Source organism: Hylaeus anthracinus, unplaced genomic scaffold, assembly GCF_026225885.1.
Source record: "Hylaeus anthracinus isolate JK02 unplaced genomic scaffold, UHH_iyHylAnth1.0_haploid 11994, whole genome shotgun sequence".
Lineage (NCBI taxonomy): Eukaryota > Metazoa > Arthropoda > Insecta > Hymenoptera > Colletidae > Hylaeus > Hylaeus anthracinus.
The window spans coordinates 3,818,430-3,840,251 of record NW_026534341.1 but is presented as its reverse complement, the minus strand read 5'-3'; the positions used below and the strand labels follow the sequence as shown (position 1 = coordinate 3,840,251).

Below are 21,822 nucleotides of genomic sequence, written 5' to 3'. Positions count from 1 at the left end.
TGAATTTTACGCCGTTAATTTATCCCTATATAATATCGATTGCCTAGTTACCTTTATATTTTCAAAAACGCGTAAAATTTCATAATTCAATTCTTTCTCTATTGAACTGTCTCGAATATTACTTTTATGTGGAATAGGCACTTTAATTCTTATCCGTACTTGCTTTTTTTCATAGATGGAAGTAAAACGAATTAAAAAATTTCAAATTAAAATTTCACAGAACATATATTTACGGTTTGAAATTTGACCTAGACGTTGATACTAGACGTCACGTTAGAAGTCAGTCTTATCTGATGACTATATTCAATCGACATTAATGATGAGAAACGATAACATTGAATTCCAGTGAAGTACATTATTGTGTCCACCAAAAGAATTTTGTATTTCCACTGTGCCAAAAAATCCGCGGATTTTGTGCGTTTATGTGCAAATATCCGTTTATAGTTGCAACTATACATATATAATACATGTATTCGTCAATTTTGTTCTCTATCTTATTATATAGACTATTTCTTCGACATTACTTATTTAGTAAAAATTCGCCAATTCCTGATGCTTTAAATAGGAAATAAAAGATAAAACGTGGAATTTTAATCGTAAAATGAATTATTGTACAACGAACTTATTAGCCAGATAAACATGACGAATAAATGGCTACACGTTGGTCTTATACATCATTTATTGTTATAATGAAATTGTACCCATTTCTGAACAATATTACGTCACTTGAATCAATTAAGGAAACTCTGAAGAAATCGAATGAAGCGTATAAAGCGATAGTGGCAAACGAATATGTATCGGCGTAATCTCATTTTCCTTGTAAATGTTGATATAAAGCTACGGAGATGAGATCAGTCGTCGAAAAGCCATGAAAGTGTCCCAATAACTGTGTTCCTAGAAAATACGTAAATCATACTGACAAGTGCAAATCTCAGACAAGTAGTTTAATTGCTCGAGTAAACGAACTCGATCGTTGATAGCGACCGCACGCGAATATTTTAAAATAATCAAGAAACATAACTTATGCTTTTACAATACTTTTTAATGCCATTTCTGTTGGTGTTGTGAACGATTTTTTAAGTAAACGTGAGATTCGAATTCGTGGGTGTAACGATTCAAAGAAAAAAAAAAACATGCTAGCGTTACTGGAAGGAATGTTATTACTGGTGAGACATCCGTTATAATTAATTTAAATCTCAATTTGTTTCTCTTTCTTTCTATTCGGTGTTGTTACTTCGAAGTTGTCAATACCACGCGTTGAAGTTATGGAATTTTAAAGATTTGAAACGAATACAAATGTATAATTAAATAAATAAATAATCAAACAAAGACAGTTTTTAAGATGTATATAAACACTTATTAAACTAAGTATTTACGGGATTTATAGATAAGATTAGATGTCGGTGTCTATCGTTCCGATTTCTATCTAAATCACAAGTTAATATCATCTTCGATGACCTTATTACTAATTTAAAACGCGAACAACAATGCTAAACGATCGAGATGCGTAACATGACGGTTCCTTTATTCTGCAATCATCCCTCGAATAACTGCATTTACGTCATACCAATAGTTAATTAACAACACTTGTACAGCATTTTTCAAATTTAAATATTGATATTTTTAAAAATGAATAAATGTATTTTACGCGTTTCGCAGACAATGAAATTTTTAAATCGATCTTGTGTAATGTAAATATCAATTTTTCCTAACGTAGAAATAATTAAAAATTTTCTTTGTAAATTCCTACTACAAATGCATCAATGGAACGGTATTTCCTGTGCTTCAAAGACTAGAAACCTATATTAGAAATCCACTTCGACGAGGAAAGTTGAGTAATTTGTCAGTAATTTGAATTGAAAATGATTCTACAGCGAAAACGATTATTTACAGTTGGTATACGAAGCATATGGCCATCGTCAACAATTTAGTATTGCTATGACGAAACTGAATCCATCCGAGGGGGTAGATCGAGGTACTTTCTACTCAACAAATTACATTAGATATTATTTTACTATTAATATCAAAACAATTTGCTCACTGAAAACCACGAGTCTTGACATCTAATTCTTCTCAATATATTTGTTGCGCTTCGATGATTTTTCGTCAAATAAAACGGTGTACGAGTCGCTAACGTGGGTGTTTTTCAGATTCTGATAGATCTCCGATTTGCGAGCATCCAACTTTCTGCGAATTTATCCCGAATTATCCATCAGAACTAGTAAGAAGTGCGTTACAGAATAATCCTTACATTCGATTCTATACGAACGGCGACGAGGTTTGTAATTTGCTTAACTTTTATATCAAAGGAAACTTCATCAAAGAATATATTGATTAGATATTATCGCAGGACATTATTTTTAACTAACCTAATACAATGAAAAACAATCTGTATATTTTTTATGAAGCTACGAATTCTGCTTTCTTATTAATTACGTTCTTTTACGAAGAACGAAGAAGTTCTTTTTCTTTTGTTTTTTTTTTTTTTTAAGTTGATCGAAAAACTGAATGCTATTTTAAATTCACATAACAGTGATTTTACTGCTATTGTACAATGTTTCTACTCGTTATCTATTAATCGAAAACAATTTTTACTGCCGCTAATTAACAGATTTATGAATTAACCGAAATGATATACCGTAATGTTAAGTCAAATTAGCTGTAATTTGACACATCTAATATATACCTAAATTTTATAAGCAATCATTGATTTGTTCTCTATTGTATGAATGTATTTGACAAACAGCTAGATACACCTTCGCGCCCGGAAGACGAGCCAGAAGAACAACCGCTTTGCGTGTCTTCGGTAAGTTGTTACGTTATGTAGTGAAAAAAGTATATATTATTTATGATAGTTAGGAGTTTTAAAGCCTTCAATGTTTTCGAATAAAATCATATAACCATAAAGTTCTTATTTTCGAAGACAATTTTCCGCAGATGAATTACGTTCTTTATCGTTGCAGGAGCAAATTGTATTTCCTAAGATTGCTCTGACTAAAGACAAGGATTGGAAATATATTATAAACCACGAAAACTGGACGCAAAGTGTACGCGTCGAAACATGTATGTGAGTATCGCTATAATACAACCTATCGTAATTTTTAAATTCACAAAAATTTCTATGACTGACGTTTTCGAAATTTCGTATGTACCGTACTATCATGGGATATAATTAAAGAAGTAACTACTTTGTTTTCCATTACATTTCTTGACATTTTTCTATTACGAAATTGTTCAGAAAACTTCTAGATATAAATATACGCTTCCGAGCATTGACGTCGAAATTACGTTTGCAATCAAAGTGACGGTCTTCGTGAAAGTTTGCATAGTCTTCTCTGGCTGCGTCACGTGTGCGAAACTCGTCGACATGCTGCTTCCTGTATTATATACGTGTTAATGGCAGACGAGATATAAAAATTGTGATGTAAAACAATATCTATATGGTCAGCTGATTGTAGCCCATCATTATACAAATATTTATACTTATGGTCAATCGACGTAAAATTAAAAAGCTTGATCCGGCTATCATCTTGTCTATTGTTCCGTGTCAGTCAAGTTTAAGTGCAACTTGTAACTTTCCAGCGACGAAGACAAGCCATGCAGGATGATCGAGGGCTTCGCCGAAGGCTACGTTACGAAGTGCAGGCAAAAGTACCTTCACCGTCAACTTTGGGCAGTAGCCGAAAATGGTTCGATAAGTCGTGAAACCTTTCGATTTCCAGCCAGTTGTTGCTGTCACATCGAATTTCAAGGCGTCAAATTTTTGAAGGCGTACAGACATTAACCGAATCATTGAATAGCGTACTGTTAAATGTAAATAATTACGGATTGTTTAAATATCGAGTATAGATTTTAAGCTACATTCGGAAATGCGAACGCACTGGTATTTTGAAGGCGGAACAATGTGTCCTCAGAAATGAATTCATTGTAAGAAATTTGTTAACTTGTTTACTTTAGATCACGTGATCAGAACAATGTAATTGTCAAACAATTTTTTTCTTATTGTTTAAAATACATAAATAGATACGAGGTGTGTACGATTCTATTAAATTGAACACCTGACGTTCGCTTCAACCGTTATGATGCTTATAGAAATTTGTGTTTAATGAGCGTTTATCTTCTTATATCGACAATTACTTTTTATTGTATTCTACTTTCAACTTAGTGGTAGCTCACCGAGGTCGTTACAATTTTCACTGAAATATTTATTTGTATCTACAGTAGACATCGTGTTAATGCTGTGCCTTTCACATGCTGTGCCTTCTTATTCTTCTTCGATTCATGTTTTGATTTGTACTGCTTTATCGCTATATAACGATTTCTCTCGCTTCAAATCAATTCATCCTCTAATAATTTATGTATACACTTTCATTCAAAAATTTGGAGCATTCTTCTATTAGAAAATAAATGGATCAAACAACGTGGTTCATAAAAGAAATTTTCAGTAAAATTATTTTATTGAAAATTTAAATTGTAAGCATGTTTAATTTAATAAAATTCTTTTAGGATTGATTAGTATTGAACTAGCTAAAATTTGATCAATTTTGTTAGAAGAATAATTCCTCGTTATGTCTAAGTTGAAGCTAATGACGACAGAAATGACCATCGTAAGAGGATATAGTACAATAGGAAAATTATACATGGGGGTAGTCAGGAAACGATCAAATTCATGAGAACGTATTATACCTACAATACGTTGTACTGTTCGGTATAATCATCTCGCTACCTCACAGAACACAAACGTGACTTTCGCTCGGAATATACGTAAGGGTCTTCATCCATTAAGAACACTTTAAACTGAATTTAAATGACAATAGAATTCGTCTGATTTTCTCGCTTTCTATTCAGAATATTCGGGACACAACATTTTTACAATTCAACGAGTATATCGTATCAAAAAGAATTTTCTACCGTCGTGTCTTTGACATAATATTAATCATTTTTGTTTAACTTTTTGGCAGACCAGTTCCATGTTTTATAAGCCATCTCGAAAAATGCTGTTTGGAGAGAAATAGTATTAAGGTTACAAGTCCAGGTTACCAGGTACACGAAATGGGAATTTTAGAACTCGTAGCTGATTAACTATTCCAGAAGCATATAGTATAGTAAATCCTTTTCTTCCTCTAAAACCTCTTCCTGAGGTACTTTCTCGTTCCTACGAGCCGTTCTTACTTCCTTGGAAGATTGAGTCGGTTGGCTTGTTGTATTCGCTCATTTTCTCTGTCATCAGCCACCATTTGTTGAGAAAAACAGGAAAGCTTCGTCGAATAAAACAAAAGTTAGACACGCTGCGATTTAGATTACATTTACACAGGAAAAGAGTTTGTGGCACATCTAACAACTTCATCTATTGTTATTCGTCCATCCTTAACTTTTTACATTACAATGCTTTACATCATTTCTTCGCTTCTTACGTTAGATTCCTTTACATGTTTGTTGGGGCCCATTGGCCATCCTCTATAGCTCAGGTATCTTGGGATCGTTAATCCCGTCCTGTAGCTACAATTTAACATAACTACAGTCCCTGAGGGAATCTACTTGTCATAAATGCTTCAACTTTGACAATCTAGTGATGCAACGTGTGGATATACGAATACACGGTCGTGTAATAGTGCTGGATCGTAGAAATACGGTGTAAATACGAAACATGTGATATACATATGATCTCGAGTGAAAAGTTCGGATGTAATTAAAAATTCTACACATTTCGATCATTCAATAATCTGGTTTTTACGTGCGTCAACGGAAGTGTGGCTGGACTTCCCCGTTATATCACTTTCAGCGAATTGTCAATCACTCGATCCATCCACAACTGTACCAGAGAGGGGAAAATATGAAAACGACGGAGTCGCTCGATAAGAATCAAACGAAACCGGCTGTTCGCCATTCCGCGGTATATGTCTGCATTTCACTGGGTTGCTTTCATTAGCGTGCTCCGACTTAAGAGCTTCGATGGAAAGACGCGTCTCTTTGTTCTCTTCTCTTTTCTTCCCAGGGAAAAGTATTTTGGTATAATGCAAATAGCGCGTGAACGAGTTGCGTCGCGAAGTTTTGTCGCGTTGAGCCTACTTATGACTGAGAGTGCAATCGAAGAAAGCAAGCCGACGACACGATTGGCAATTTTTCAAGACGAGCATCGAACTGGAAAGAATTAGAGCAAATCAAGAACAGGTACTTATTATTAATGACTGTTAAATGCAACCTTAGTTGGAGAAATTAGACGATCAAGTGTTACCGTTAGGCTACAGATTTTATGCACTTTATGCACCTATATAAACAATAGAAACACATGCAAACGTGTGTAAACCTATACCTAGACCAAACCAAAATATTCGGAATTAATATTCATTCAATGCTTCGAACGCCAGAAATGCAAGAAATGTAAAATTGCATTACGCATGATGATTACAAAATAAATAATACATAAATGTAAAGCGAAAGTTGTACCCGGAAAGAAGTATGAAAGTAAACGAAGAAAAAACACTGAAAGAATGCGGTATATTGACATAGCATCTCTTTCGTTTCATACTCCCATGGACGAATCAGGATTGCACATATTAATTTTCAGTACACGATCGGCACTTATGTACCAGAGTCGAATTGAATATCTTTATTTTCTATGTTCCTTTCATTTTTATGAATAGAAATTTTCCAAAAGGATACCTGTAGGTAAACAACTCGTAGAAAGATCCAACTTTCACTAATAAACCATACACTGTTTCCGCTGTTTAACTTTTCGAAATTATTTTGTTAATTTCTGTAATTCCTACAAACTCTAGTAAAGAGAGGAAAGTTTTCCGTTGTTATTTTATTTAAATTCCAAATAATACCCGTCTGAATTTAACCTGTGAGCAATCTTCCCTTTACAGTAGCAATTAAACTTATGTTTGGAGATTGAGTTATATTTTTGGAAATGTTAAAATGTAATTTTACGAATAATATCGTATGCGTATCAATAACCGAGACCACCGTCATCGATACTACATCATTCAACTCCGATCAATCCTATCCTTCAGCAAGAGTCAATTGCTCGAAGTATGCCAGTATTGTAAGAAAACACGGACCTTTCGAAGTAAACGATTCTTTCCCATTTCGAACGCTTATATCAAAATTCTGAACGACTGGTTATCGATACGTGTCGCTGAAATTTTGTAGACTAGCGAACAGATGGAAAATTTGATTTTCGATCGGGTTTTTATGATTTCGGACCACCGTGTGACATTCACCTGCAACACTAAAAAGGTGGGAGTCGGTATAAAGAGAGGAAATACTCGTTGGCGATGGCCAGTGAGTTCAGTGAGAGTGCCGTGATCCTTTTACCGATCTACCGTGAAAGTCAACCATGAAGGTACGCGTTCCAAGATCATTGTGCTCAGAATTCCTCACGGTCCACGTGTGAAGTGTCAATATTCCATGTCGAAATTCTATCCCTCGGGTTCGGGCACGCCAGCTTTCAAATTTGCTTCGTAATTAAAGATTTTCGGCTATTTCCTTGTCTTACGAGGTCAATTTCATTCCATCGTGAGAATCGATAGGGGTCTAGCTGCCGTTTCATTCTGTGGTTCGTTTCCTGCGGTCTGATCGAGAGTTTATCATCCATGTGAAAGTGAAACACGTTTGTAACCCCTCGCGGGTATTTATACACACAACAATGGAGAAATCGTTACTCTGACTCCCCTTGATCTTCGCACGAAGGTAAAAGTGCAATGGAGGATGACTCACAAACGAGAATGCTCTTCCTTCGTATCTTCTTCGGAGTGTCCGAGTCTTTAATTATCAACATCTTCGTTAACGTCGTCTCTTCTATTTATGACTAATTTTTTGTCTGTTACATAATTTTAATAGTTATTTTTCTTTCGGAGAACAAAATGACACGAAAGGACGTATATCTTGTTTCATGTATTATTATTTTGAACACCGATCGAAGTATGCATTAACGATTGGCAAAATTTTAATGAAATAACAGATGAGAAATAAAAAATCACTTCAGGAATTTATTCGCACACTTAATACTTAAATAAACTGTCTCGCTGAAACTCTAACATCGAATGAAATATTAACAAATCGAACATCATTTGTATCTTTTATTCGTTATTCCGTAGTTATTATCTGGAATCTTGACCATTTCTGGTGTTCATGAGTAAATTACACGATCATCGAATCGCCTTATACGAAAGTCGATGTGCGGAGACGAGCAAGCCGCGTTCTCGCCTTTCCGTGGATTCGCCAATGAAACGGGCAGCGATTTTCGTGAAAGTCGGTATTAATTTGAATAAATTCATACGGAGTAGAATTTGAGAGGTCCAACGAACGCGTTAAAGCGCAAAGAAAGTTGAGCCAGCGATGAAAGTCATCAGCTTGGACCGTCTCGATAACCGGAAGCGATCTCTTCAATTTACCTCGTGGGATACCTTTCTTTCGAAAGGATCGCGCAGTTTCAGTTGGGGTGATGTTTCTGCTGTCTACCGGCTCGCTTGACGTTTTTTAGAAATCGTGACGAGCGTACAAGTCTGAACGCTTCGTGTAAGAGCGTATGGTAACTGGGTCGAACGTTGACTCTATCAAGTGCAAGACCAAGGACGCTTTGATCACTTTCCTCCGACCGTGGAAACTCCCTTTTCGCGAACCGATTATCCCAAAAATGCGGAAATAATTAAGCTCGACCCTCTGCACTAATAGTTTACTCGATTGACCGCGAGTATAAATTGAACTCGCAGTGGTGCATTACACCTCCAGGGAGTCCTAGATGAAATTTATGAAACCTCATCTAAAGAAAAAAGAACGAAGAACATTTTTAAAGTGATCGTAAGCTCGGTAGAAGTAAACGTATTTGTCTTGCAATCGAATAATGCTTTATTACGTCGATATATATATATGTTGATAATGATTTTAATCAACCAAAACCAATCACTGCAGTCTATACTGCAAACTAATTTAATTCACGAGATTTCAAGTATATGTATTGAGTCACCTTCAAAATCTATTAGAAGTAAAAATGTGTCAATATTAATCGTCAAAGAAATTTTATATCGCAAGTCGCTTAAAAAAGTATTATTCCATGTAAAAGTAATGTGCTGGGAAAAGAAAAAAAATTTACATAAACAAGAAGGGCAGATAAAATTAACGACGAAAGAACGTTGATGATGTACACAATGGCTCGAAATGATGTTTTTCTTCGTCTATTCTGTATATAGCGTATCAAGAATTGTTCTAAAAACCACACACCGTTGAATTTTGTTACTTCTTCTTCGCGTGCTTATTTCCACGCTGTCAGTTTGCGAAAAAGCAATTGAGAGTAACACGGTCGCAGACAATTTTCACTTTTATGAATAATAACAGTACAAAATGAGGGCAGTTGAGTGCGTAATGAATGAAAATTTCTTAGGATTCTAGATATATATTTTTCCCCTGCAATTAAACAGATTTCTCGCGAGGAAACTTAAATTCGAGATTTCTATTTAATCTGTGAAGTGATTGTATAGAGCAGTGGACCACGACCTTTCTCATTACTAGGCTAAGCAAAATAAAATAAAATTGTCAGCAGCCCGAGTTACATACCAGAACGAAGATAAAATAATATATTTAAATTTAGGTAATTGGCAAACTTATGTAAAAGGATTTTATTAAGGTAGTCGGTAGACTTCGATTGGCTTCTTGAGATAAAAAAACGTACATGAAACTGATTTTAGTTCTCAAAAACAAGATTTTTTTAGATTAGATAGAATTTGACCCGAATAAAATTGTAGAAAGTTGCATAATAGTATTCCGACTTTTATCGTTCAATTGATTATATTCTTATCCGTATTTCAGATTGAAAATCTTCCACACAAATTTAAGTTAAATTTGTTTAATTATACCAACAATTATGCCTTCATTCCTTTCGCATGGATATTTGAATTTGCTTAAAAAATACTTCACAAGCCGGACTTTGTGCGCCGCTGATATGGAGGAACGAGTTTAAATTAGTTGCACTTTCAGTGTACACACGAAGGAGAACCAGTTACTGAAATAATAAAAGTATACGAATGAGAAATTCTTCAAATAATCGGAATTTCTTAAAATCCGTAGTTCTATTCGTCGCAGTACGCTGACATTTAAACTACATTACATTGCGTAATAGAAACATTGTTATCACAATTACCAATTATTATTCTTTCTTGGATTTCATATTACTCTCTATATTTAAATATATTCAATTAATAACAAAATTAGCTTTACTTACTTAGAAGTTTTTTTATCGTATCATTAAATATAAATTGAAGCTTGTCGTCGATCACATTTTTCCATGCTAATCGCATTCGATATGTCTCAGGTTCTTTGAATTATCCTTACGTTTTCGTAGATATATCGCTATTCGTTTAGACGAAGATTAGAACGAACACGTTTATACAGTTTTTGTTTTCTTGCTAACGAACGGGTAGACTTGTTTGTTTGTCCGTCACTCATCGTTTTATTAAATATATGTGTCATCGACTTTCAATACGTGTAGATGTTTTTCATCGTTTTATGTGCCAGTCGTCGTCAATTTCTTCTTTTTCTTTTCCTTCGATACCACTCGTGAAACCAGCAATTTTCTGTCAAGATCACTGTTTGTTGCGGTCACACACACGGACATCTTCTAAAGCGGAACCCTGCACCGCGCTCGTCCTAGTGTTACTTTCACCAAGAACTGCTCCACTTGCTGGATTCACGTTCCTACGCTACATGCACGACTGACTTGCAAATTCACGGATACATTACAACATTTCGTCGTAGCTAATTTGTCATGGGCAAGTACCATCGATCGTCGTACAGTTAGGACGCATGAAATTCACTTCGGAACTGAAATTACCGTGGGGACATCAATAAACCATCGAGCTTGTTTCGATAATAACTTAACGAGCACAGACATGACGAGCGGTTCTCGGTCGGAATTATCTCTGAGAAATACTACGAAATGCGACAAATAGATTCCGAGCGATGTTTGTTAGGATTTTCGAGTTACTATTTCATTCTCCTTCGATTTAATCGGAGATTATTCCGATTTCCTATATTCAAGTTTAATGTTCTGCAAAGTTCTGTTCGAAAGTTTTCGTTTGATGCCTGGCTTGTGGAGAGATTTTTTAAGGGAAATTGTTGGAAAATACCGAAAGAAAACAAAGCTGATGCTATCAAATACAGTCGATATATTAGACAAAATGAAAGGTTTGGAAATACAAAAGGTAAAACACAAAAGACGTGGCTTTTAGCTAATTGTAAGACGCGCACACAGAAGGAAGGAACAAAAGATAATCACACGTACATAATACACCGACTCCTAGTCTAGGTGGTATTAGTTGATTTACTTTAACAGCAACGATAAACAAAAGGATTCGTGCAATTCGTTCTCGACCTTTAAAAGCAGATGGTGCAAAGTAAACCCGTTCATAATGTTTTCAATGCGAAAACGACTTTACGATTTAACTACTTTAGTTCAAAAGGCCAATCCTTGATGAGAATAGAAACAAGACAACTCGATACGGTCGGTAGTTTTGATGACAAAACTTTATTTCTACACCTCTCTCCCACTGCCCCGTACTTCCTCAACAAATCAAACCGCAGCATAACTTAAACTCCTCCCAATTACGCGTCACGCGGACTGCGTCATATTTAAATTCCATCAAAATTCCTACTTCCGATTGCAAATAGTGATCGGCTGAACGCGAAATTACCCTGACGGCGTATCGATGGGTTTCAGTTGGCGCAACTGTTTGCACTGGCCTGCTATTCGATTGTCGTCGTCACGTCGGAGAGCACGGAATCAGGTGAGAAAGATCTGTTGGCACGCGCGTCAGCGCAATTGGAACGCTTGGCGCCGTACCGCAGGAGGTCTTCGTCGGACCAAGGCGCGTCCGACGAGCAATGGCAGTTCCTCGAGACCGGGGCGAAGGATCCCAAGACGGAGCTCCGAGAGCGGCAGATGGCCTTCGAGATCTATCAGATCCTGCCCGAGAACTTACAGAAGGACATCGCGAAACGAATGGGCGGAAGCGAAGCGGTGATCGAACTGCTGGCGAACCCCAAGTACATGGCGCTGATGCAGGAGAGGAGAAAGAGGTCCAAGGGTGGTTACGGGACGAAACGTGACGGATACGAGGGGTACGGATACGAGGGACCACCTGGTGGAGGACAACCGCCGGAGGAATACGGAGGATACGGGCCAGAGCACACCGACGGACAGTACGGGCCACCCCAGTCGTCTGGATCCGATTCCGGATCGATTATAAAGGGATCGGGGAGCTTGATTGGCGGTATAGCCAAAGGTATAATTGGCGGTATCGTCAGTGCATCGAGCAGTGCATCGAAAGGTTCGTCCTCGATCTCAGCTTCGAGTGCGTCGGACGCGAGTTCCTCATCGAGCTCGTCTTCTTCGGGTAACCAGAACAAGCCAGAATATGGACAAGTTTATTCGGTAACTATGTAATTATTCGCAAAACTTGAGGCTACTTTACGTGCGACGACAACGGGCTCGAGCAGAGCACATTCGGTTCGATTAGGTTTCTGATCAGTGTTTCTCAAACTGTGATCCGCAAAGAAGGCGCTCGTAAAGGATATCTTTGCAGGTTTGTAAGAAGAGTCGAATGGGATATGTATTTATTTCGAAATGTTCTTTATAGAGTTTCGATAGGAATGAAATGAATAAATTGCTACAGACAATCTTGCGCTGCTTATGCTTTCATAAGTTTTTAAGGAAATTCCTTTTAAGGAAAGGATACACCTTGAGGAATTTTTAGTTTAAATTTACAATTAGCTGAAGATTACCACTATGAATTGCATGGTAAACAATAGATAATGTTAATTTTGTATACGTAACAAGAATGACTATTTTCCGCCAAAAACGATACGGAATTTATTTAGAAATAAAAAGAAAGAAATATCTGACATTATTTTTCGCCAAACTACAAACCTGCAAAGTTTTATCAAAATCAGAGAGTGTCCCTGATCGTGGCTATACACCGTGAAAAAAAGATTTAAACGTATTGTAACGAAATAGGAAAGATTTTCATATAGTTTTCTTTACTAGAAGACACGGGCAAACTAAATGTCATGATTGAATAATGTACAATAACAATCGTATTGTTAAGTACACTTGTAAACAAATTCTAAATAGCCACATACAAGACAGCTAAATTCGTATATCGCCTTAATAGATAACGTAAAAGAAATTTAAATGAGGAATAATTTTCCGTGCATATATACAAGTTTCCATAAAACAGCTTAAAAACATATTAAAGAATAATAATTTACTTCTACTTTAATAATTCTACGTCTGCGTATTCTCTTAGTCTACGGATAGACGAAGTTTGAGAAACACTGTAACGAGTAGCAAAAGGTTCTCGATATTTTTTTGGCGAGACGAAAGGCGGTGATCTATACGGGGAACTTCTTGTTGCACAGCAACAGACAAAAGCGCAGCTTGTGCTTTGTTGTCGAGATTACAGAATGTATTAATTTTACCTGTCGACGGAAGTCTGAACGCGCGAAAACGAGCAATGATTGGGAACGCTGATATCGATAAGATTTCATCCATAGAAAATGTTAATGCAACCTTCTGCGAATGAAAGTCAATTCGTGGACGCGAAGAGTTTGATATTTTAACTCGTGTAATACGAATCGATCTTAATATTTATATAACTTCTTCGAAATGTCAGAAGTTCCCGCGATTAATGTATAGACGCAGTTTTGGAATTATCTGAACGAACTAACGAATTAAAATTCGATAACTATTTACCTTTAGCGAAGGAAGAATCCTAGAATAGTGTAGTTCACGTAGGATCGTAGTACAAACGATATATCAATATTAACCGCACGAAAGAAAACTATTATGTGGGTCGTCGTGGTTGCAATTAAGGAGGGAAATCTAAGCTGGTTTTCGTCACGGAGCGCCTCTTATTTAAACGTTGGTGGAGCAAGGTTTTCACAACAAATAAGAAAAGGTATAAAAAAAGAAAACAACAATGACGTGTCATTCAATGCGACAGTAACGTTTTACGCGATCGCAATGAAAACGGTACTTTTACACCTGTCGTAAGATCCAGTCGAATTAGTTCAGTGGTAAGGATTATCTGAATGAACATAACTCGATGTCACGATCGTTAATGTTTACAACGATTAATCGTCGAGTGAAACAGGTTAATCGTTATATATCCTGCCATCCTAGTTCAAACCTGGACGGAATCTGGATCTTATGAAACGTCGATACGGCGACGAAAGAAAATAATACCGAATAAGAAAACTGAAATTACCATTTATATCGCACTTTCGATAGGAATCAATTGAAACTTTTGCATTGGCGCCGTTATGTATGAATCAAATGCCAGCTACGCAAAGAATGGGGACAGATGACGCACAATTACTTCTAAGACATAAATATATATTAGAATAAAGCCTCTTTATAATAATCAATGCTGTATGGAGCAATTCACAATATTCAATAAAGTGTAGATTAAAATCGCAATTTCTATTGATTTGCACACGCGTGGTATTGGTTAATCGAATTTTTCTATAATAGTACGGCGATAAGGCGTTCGACGTTTGGGACTTCAAAAAGGCGATCATTAGCACATTAATGCAAGCGGTAAAAGCCATAAGTGGCGGTGTGATTGCTTTGAAAGGTCAGCTTATCAAGGGAAGTGGTTACCTTATTTCGTCGAAAAGCAAAATGATTATTACGACGGGGGATGCGATCACATCTTTGGGGCGGACTATCGCGAAGAATGCCGCATACCCTCCGCATCCGCCTCACCATGGTTATGCTTACGATCATCCGCCGGAAATTGGTAAGTATTCAAAAACACGAACGCAAGAAATATTCTTTCATTTCGACAATCTGTACAACTGTATATTTTTTCATCGACCGTATTCCCTTTTTGTTACAAATCTTTCCAGTACGATTACTATGAATTATTGTGAAAAAACTCAGTGTTTTCTCCGCTAGTCTTGCTTGCTCCGAGTATCGAAATGCACAAAAGTGGTTGATAACTCGATATAAATGCAAGTGTATTTGGTGTCAGAGCAACGCTCTTGTCTGTTATTACTGGAGATGTTCGAGATCAGGAGAGAAAGATCAAGTTCTTTAACCATTTCAATCTATTTTCTTTTTTTTTTTTTTTTTTACCTGAAGAATCACTGTACAACATACACTTTGAATAAATAGGAGTAAATTGAAGATTGAAAGGTAAGAGAATTGCTCTAATGCCAAATAAACCAGGCTGCCATTCGGTTACCAATCACGCGCCCTCGTATGTTTACATTGTATATTGCTGTACGTACTTTATAGGCATTCCGAAACTAATTTCGCAATGAAACGATAGGTCACCACGAATCCTACGACGGACCACCGCCTGGCGTCGAGGAATATAGCGAGCCAAGCGAAGAGTACCATGGAAACGCGAATTACGAATCGCCCTCGAACGGTAAGACTTTCTATAATTACGAGGCGTGTTTATTGCCACGCACTGCTGCTAATACATCCAACCTGCACACACCTAAAAGCTTAATTCGTAGGAATTACATTCACAGTGGTCAATTACGTCGTTAGCGTGGCATGCATGCGAGAATAAATAACAGCCCCTGATTCGAACGTGTGACGGCATCGATTGGCGTTTGCTTGAAAAAAAAAAAAAAAAAAAAAAATTCGGTGAGAAGGGCGGAATCTTGGAGGAGTCTGTCGCACGTTTTGAAATAAAGAAAGTAAGAACCGCCTTCGCTTTCAAACCAGATTCTAATCTCCGGAACTTTCCTCTGTATAAAGCGATCGAGTGGGATCTGGTAGCCGACTCGTGTATTCCGTAATGGCATCTTGAATTCTGGTAGCGATTATTCTATTTCGGTTCTTTGAACTTCGGTTCCGCTTTAGTCGCGCGAGGCTCTTCTCGAATGATTATTCGAACGATTAGATCTCTGAATTGCACGTCTTTGCGATGAATGGCTTATTCTTCTTTGCGCGCGTCGAATCACTTCCGTGAGAGTCTCTCATTATTCTTGAAATTCGGGCTACGTTTTAATCCACTTTCGCTCTTGTGTGATCTATTCCGTGGATTGCAAACGTTTGTGCAACGTATTGTATTCGATAAATATTTTAATAGTCTTCACAGGGCGATTAAAACTTTACTTTCTTGTGGGTCCTCTACGGAAATAAATAACTCGGAATATAGACCTAAAGGTAATTACTTAAAAATTTTCAGTTGCTTATTTCTGAAGAGAACCTAAATGTTCGTAACGACTATAAAGATATCTCTCGTTTATACAAGACGAGCATAACATTTTGATCTCTGTGTGCAATAAACAATCTATTCTTTCTTCTACTAATGGAAATGTGTAAGCGTGCTTAAATGTGTGTGGAATGGTATGTTGCAATTGATACATTATTAAATGTATCAGTGTGTGTAATGTGGTAATCAGTGATTGTCTCTCTCTGTAAACAATGCAAGAAAGTAATTGAACCTTAGAAACTGGAACTTATTCCCGTCTTTTGTCCCATGCTCGTCCTAATGCGTTCGCTTTCTAAGGCAGGCAAACGATACAATACTAAACATACTAATCTTTCATTTCACGATTTTTGGTTAATATCTATACTTTGGTAAGGTCTAACAAGGTGATTGCAGTATTGTACTTTACAACAATGGTCGTCCAAGATAATCTCAGTTCGTTGCAATTTACATAATTTCATGCTTCAGAAGTTAGTTCTAACGTTTTATCCAAGTGGACATTTCGACTTAAATTATAGACGTTCATTAGGGTAGATATGTTTACAACATTTAATACGACAGACAGAAATATGGAAGCTGCATTATGCCTGTATTATGCCTGCCGCGCAGATCGTTGAATTTTAAATGAACTCAGACAATAAACAAAATTAAACCACATAGGACGAAATCGATACATTGTTTCAAATAATTATGAATGCAATAACATGAAAATATTAATGTAACCTACAACGATTATTATTAACTTTCTAAAATAAGACACAAAATTACCCTAAACAATCGCCTTGGATAAAACGTTAGATATTTTCCGAATTCGTGTACACCGATCACCAATATCACTAATTCATAGACTAGATAGCAATCCCAAGAAACGAAGGGTTTAACATTGAGACCCGACTGACAGACGTCACGTTTACAGACGACGACCAAGCGGGCCTGCTGATCGTGAAACAGATGAAACCGGTCGATCACAAGAAACACAACGATCACTCGGACGTGGACCCTCGAAAACCTCATGGGACGAACGCGGAGAACGATTACCACAGACCACCGCCAGAAGTGAACAAAGACATCAAACACACCCTGAAGGGGAGTATAGACATCTATCAGAAGCCTAATTACGAGGCGGCGACCCATAACCATCCTCCCGATCATCCGCCATCGAGCTACGACGCCCCCATCCATCATCAGACGTTGGACGATGACAAAACAATACCGGATTATCCAGCGTATCCTCCTCTGGCTTCTGGTCCTCCTCTAGGTCACCATGGCCCGTTCACGATTCAACAGAGCCTCGAATATCCACCGATACACATTCGGTACAAGCTTCCCACCAAAGGCAGTTTCGATTTACCAGGCGGGGACAACTCCATGAACGATCTATCCGTGTATTCGAGCTTCTCGATCGGGATGGATCCCGCGTTAGAAGCGTTCAAAATATCGACGGCAAATCACGGAGTCGACTACGATCTTCCAAAACTCCAATCGCACCCGAACTTTCACGATTCATCTTTGAACGCTTATCCTGGCGCTGCGTTGCAAGGACCTTTGAAGATACCCTTGCTGAGTCCGTACTCGGCGCCTCACTGGCCAACTCCAGGACTGCTTCAGCCCGTAGCTGGTTTCAATACGCACGGCGTCTATCGGAGAAGAAATACCGCCAGCAAGAGGAGATCCATTGTCGATGTTGCGCACCGTATGCAACTGCATCGGGTGTAATTTAAATGACTGACCGCAGGTAATTGGATTAGTTGACCTTTGTCGTCAAGGTTATTTCTCAAGTATCACGCCCTAGTTCGTGTAAAATCTTTTAAATCATCATTCCGCTGGATTCGTACGCATTTTTTTGCGATTCTTGGCAAAGTAAACAAAAATATTGTATATACGTCACTTTTTGCACTGTTCTCTCTTTCTGCTTTTCGTCGCTTTGCAAGAGTTCTCTACGAATGAGACCGTCTCAATGTCTTCTTTGACGTACCTGGTGCCACGGTACCGCACTACTAGTCTCTCTAAAGCTCAAGTATGCTACTCTTTGCAGGACTTGTGTATATTATAGCTCATTACGTAAGTTGGACAAATCAGTCATAGTATGTATGATCCCTATCGAATTTATCACTTGCAGTTAAATGTAATATAAATATAAATTGTTAGAGTTTATGGCAGTAATAGAAAGATATCTTTTTGATAATAATAAAGAAAGTATTTTTTTCATCTTCTGTTTTTTGATCGAAAGTATTGTCTGTTGCAGTGGTCTATTCAAACCCGATCTACTCCTCTGTGTGTGGATTCAGAGAGCACAAGCGACTCTGAATTTGTATCAGAAACGGAGATTCCAGGTAACTGCGAGAAACGCGAGGAAAGTGTCGTTTTCCTGCGCTAAGTTAGCAGAATTTTACGCGGGGACTACCAATAAGGAGCTCATGTACGACACCAATGTTACATTTACTGAACGTCTAAGAAGAATGTCCCGGAATGGAATGTAGATTCAGTGATCGGTATTCTTGAAAAAGGTCACTTCACTGTCAATCTAAATGTTGTATCACGTTAACTGTATAAATGGCGGTACATATTTGGTCCGTCGAGCTAGAGGCTAGATTTTAGAATCTTCGTTCGATAGAACTGTACATTTGTTTGAATACTTTTACACTGGGTAAAAGTACAATTCATAAACATATTGAAAGAATAATTAACTAACCAGTAGTGCCGTCGATGGTTGTAATTATTTTTCAATACTTTTTCATAATGCTTTTCCATTTAACTTCTTTATGAACTGTTCTTTTCAACAGTGTAAAAGAATGTTTGAAAAATTAGTGATTCGATGAAGAGAAACTCATAAACTCGAGTCTACTACTCGACTGTCCAACTGTGTACCTCTTGATAGTATCACTATCACGAAAATGCATTATCTGGCTGAAAGCCTGGATTTCTCCAACATGGTGAACATCACTCAGGGGCAACTTTTATAGTCTTGTGCGGTACGTGTGCGTGTTCGAATTGTGTTTTCGGCGTTTACCTAGTCGACGAAAGAAGACCGCAAGATTTCACAGATGAATCCGTTATTCACGGATGTATCTTCACGGAGTTATTCGCGAAAAGAAAGCGGTTCGAAATGCAAACGAGCGACGAACGTTGGACAATTACGAGTCGATCCGCAAGTCAAGATAGAGTAGAAAATATGTAACGTGTTTGTGTTTCCGTTGTGATAAATATTGTATTGAAAATATGCTTGTATAGTATTTTTGCGTAATTTTTGATTGTAAGTTATTATTGTTGTGCCTGGGTTGCAACCAACGATTGAAAAGGGAACGGGATATCAATTGCTGATCGTCATCGTCTACCACAAACGTAACGCATGGAAATTGTTAAATGTTTATCTTGTACATAAAAGCAAACGAGTTTTTTTTTTGGCGATGTCGATGTCGATCATTACGCAACGAAAAAGGCCATAAAAATACGAATAATTACTTTATTCTCTCCTCTCTTTTCTAATGTTTATTCGAATTCGTTATTATTGTAGATTTTATAATATTTGTACTATCTTTTGCGATTTAAGGATACGGTATCATTAAAATCGAATTAACATTAGCAAGCGAATTTCATACTATTATTCGTTATCAAGCTTATAAATAAAATTTTTTGATTATTATTACCGTGACTTCTTATTTATTGCCGTTATGTTCAATGGACTCGCTTGATAAATCACTTAGCGTACCTTTCGCTTAGCTATGTCCCGTTTTATATTAAATTTTGCTCATAAATCATTTTCCTTTATTTCAAACTTTCTATTTCCGTGCTTGTAGTCCAGTATATTGTCCACTTTCGAATCAAATTACACATGAAACGTAAAATGTATATCACGATTATGCAGAAAGAAATTGAAGATCGATGTCGCGGTGATTATAGGAAGTATACTTTGTTGCTGTTTCTGCCGAGATAAACTACGATCATTAAGCGACTTCAAAGTACGATAAAAGACATCCACGAAATAAATCGTTCGGAGCAACGTCCTGCCTCGATCTCCTTCCATCAAGTATCACGGAGGGTACAATGAACTTTAAAACCTAAATGATACCTGTTCTGTCCACGTACGCGCCCGAAAGGTAACCGCAATCCTTCTCGAGAGGACGAATGTTGAGCAACAAAGTAATTGTTTGTCATCCGTGATTACAATTTTTACTCTACGTGCGAGAAAAAATTGTAACGAAGAGTACTAGGAAAATTAATTACGAATTTTCTCGTAAAATACTAGAATTTCCTGCATTAAAAGAACAAAATTGACATCTCGATGCTTCCACCCACGAAGGAACTATCGCCACTATACTGTGTGTCCATTGAAACCATACACCTTCCACAAGCAACACCTCTTCCGATTGCAATTGGTGTATGAACTCGTTGGTTTATGGTAAATATCTCCGAAAAATTTAATATATAACGTGTTTGATATTTAATTGTTAATCCTCTTCAGTATATATAGACACTTCCGCATGCGTTTTTGGTCATCTCTAGCAAATTTAATAGAAATCGTTTGGTATTTATTTTTAGCTCCTCTTCGACATGCATTGATATCATTCAGAATTCCATAAATGGAAAATATTTCTTTGGTGTTATTTAAAATATCCGAGGTATTAAGATGGCTTGTTTGTAGTGGGACACCCTGTAGTGGGTCACTGGATCACACACGCTGCTTCGCACATATCGACGCACACAGGTGTATCCTCACGAGGGAATCCAGTAGCAGGATATGGAGAGAAACGGCGTTTGACCGGTCTCCGATCGTTCTGTCCATCTGTCAACTCACGGAGACTCCATGATACAGTCACAAATCGACTTTACTGTCATCCTGATTCTTTTTTTTTTCTATCTCGTCGTAACGCGTTTACGAAAATAATTGAATTTCACGCGCGGTAATGGTTTCTTTTTTCGAAACAGTCGGAAAGAAGAGTCGAACATCGTTTTTTAAAGTTTGATTCCACGTGTGAAGATCGCTTTAGAAAATTTTTGAAATATTAACAAATATTTGTGTACTGTTTCGAAAAATTCTTGTTTCTACAATTCAAGTATTCCGTGTTTTCACAAAATTCATGGAATGATTCGTTTTTAATTCTTCTGAAGTTTAAAAAATACTTCAAACAAAAATAATTAGTTAAATGACGACTATAAGGATATAAATTTAATGATACAAATAATGCAGAAATAATACAGAACAAATTTAACGAATAATTTGTTTCTTTTAAAGTATTTCATGAACTTGATTATTTGTTGTTTTGGATTTCATGAAAAGATAATTCGGATACTCCTGTGGCGATAATTCTTAATTAAAATTCTTACACTGTAAATGGGAGTGACAGATTGAAGCGAAACGATACCACTGGTTACAGATTTTTTGCCAGAGATTAATAGCAACAGAATCCAGTTCCATCGGAATGTGTTAACCAACTAGAGTATCGTGAAAATTTCTCACGAGCGTCAATTAAGTTTGACGAAGTGGACCAACAGCAGAAATATAACTGTAAACAGATTTAAACAAGCATATATCTCTGTATTGCTTAGAAAATATGAAAATCAAATAAACATTTGGCAAGAAAATCCTTAGATG

The 21,822-nt window shown here is 37.0% G+C and overlaps 2 protein-coding genes across 3 annotated transcripts; both read left to right on the top strand.

Moving 5' to 3' along the window:
• The first annotated feature begins 586 nt into the window (after positions 1-586).
• Positions 587-4,721, top strand: LOC128889079 (protein spaetzle). Its single transcript, XM_054146400.1, has 6 exons — positions 587-1,166; positions 1,894-1,975; positions 2,151-2,278; positions 2,747-2,806; positions 2,964-3,067; positions 3,583-4,721. Exons 1-6 carry the CDS (start codon positions 1,134-1,136, stop codon positions 3,782-3,784), a joined length of 609 nt encoding a protein of 202 aa, XP_054002375.1. The 5' UTR covers positions 587-1,133; the 3' UTR covers positions 3,785-4,721.
• A 1,090-nt stretch (positions 4,722-5,811) lies between these two features.
• LOC128888319 (uncharacterized) lies at positions 5,812-18,955 on the top strand. 2 transcript variants are annotated; one of them, XM_054145050.1, is made up of 6 exons: positions 5,812-6,171; positions 11,717-12,430; positions 14,531-14,798; positions 15,333-15,434; positions 17,131-17,964; positions 18,475-18,955. In XM_054145050.1, exons 2-5 carry the CDS (start codon positions 11,939-11,941, stop codon positions 17,943-17,945), a joined length of 1,677 nt encoding a protein of 558 aa, XP_054001025.1. In that variant the 5' UTR covers positions 5,812-6,171; positions 11,717-11,938; the 3' UTR covers positions 17,946-17,964; positions 18,475-18,955. The 2 variants fall into 2 exon arrangements, with proteins under 2 accessions (XP_054001025.1, XP_054001027.1); XM_054145052.1 differs by having other exon boundaries at positions 5,816-6,171; positions 17,146-17,964.
• The last annotated feature ends 2,867 nt before the right edge of the window (positions 18,956-21,822 follow it).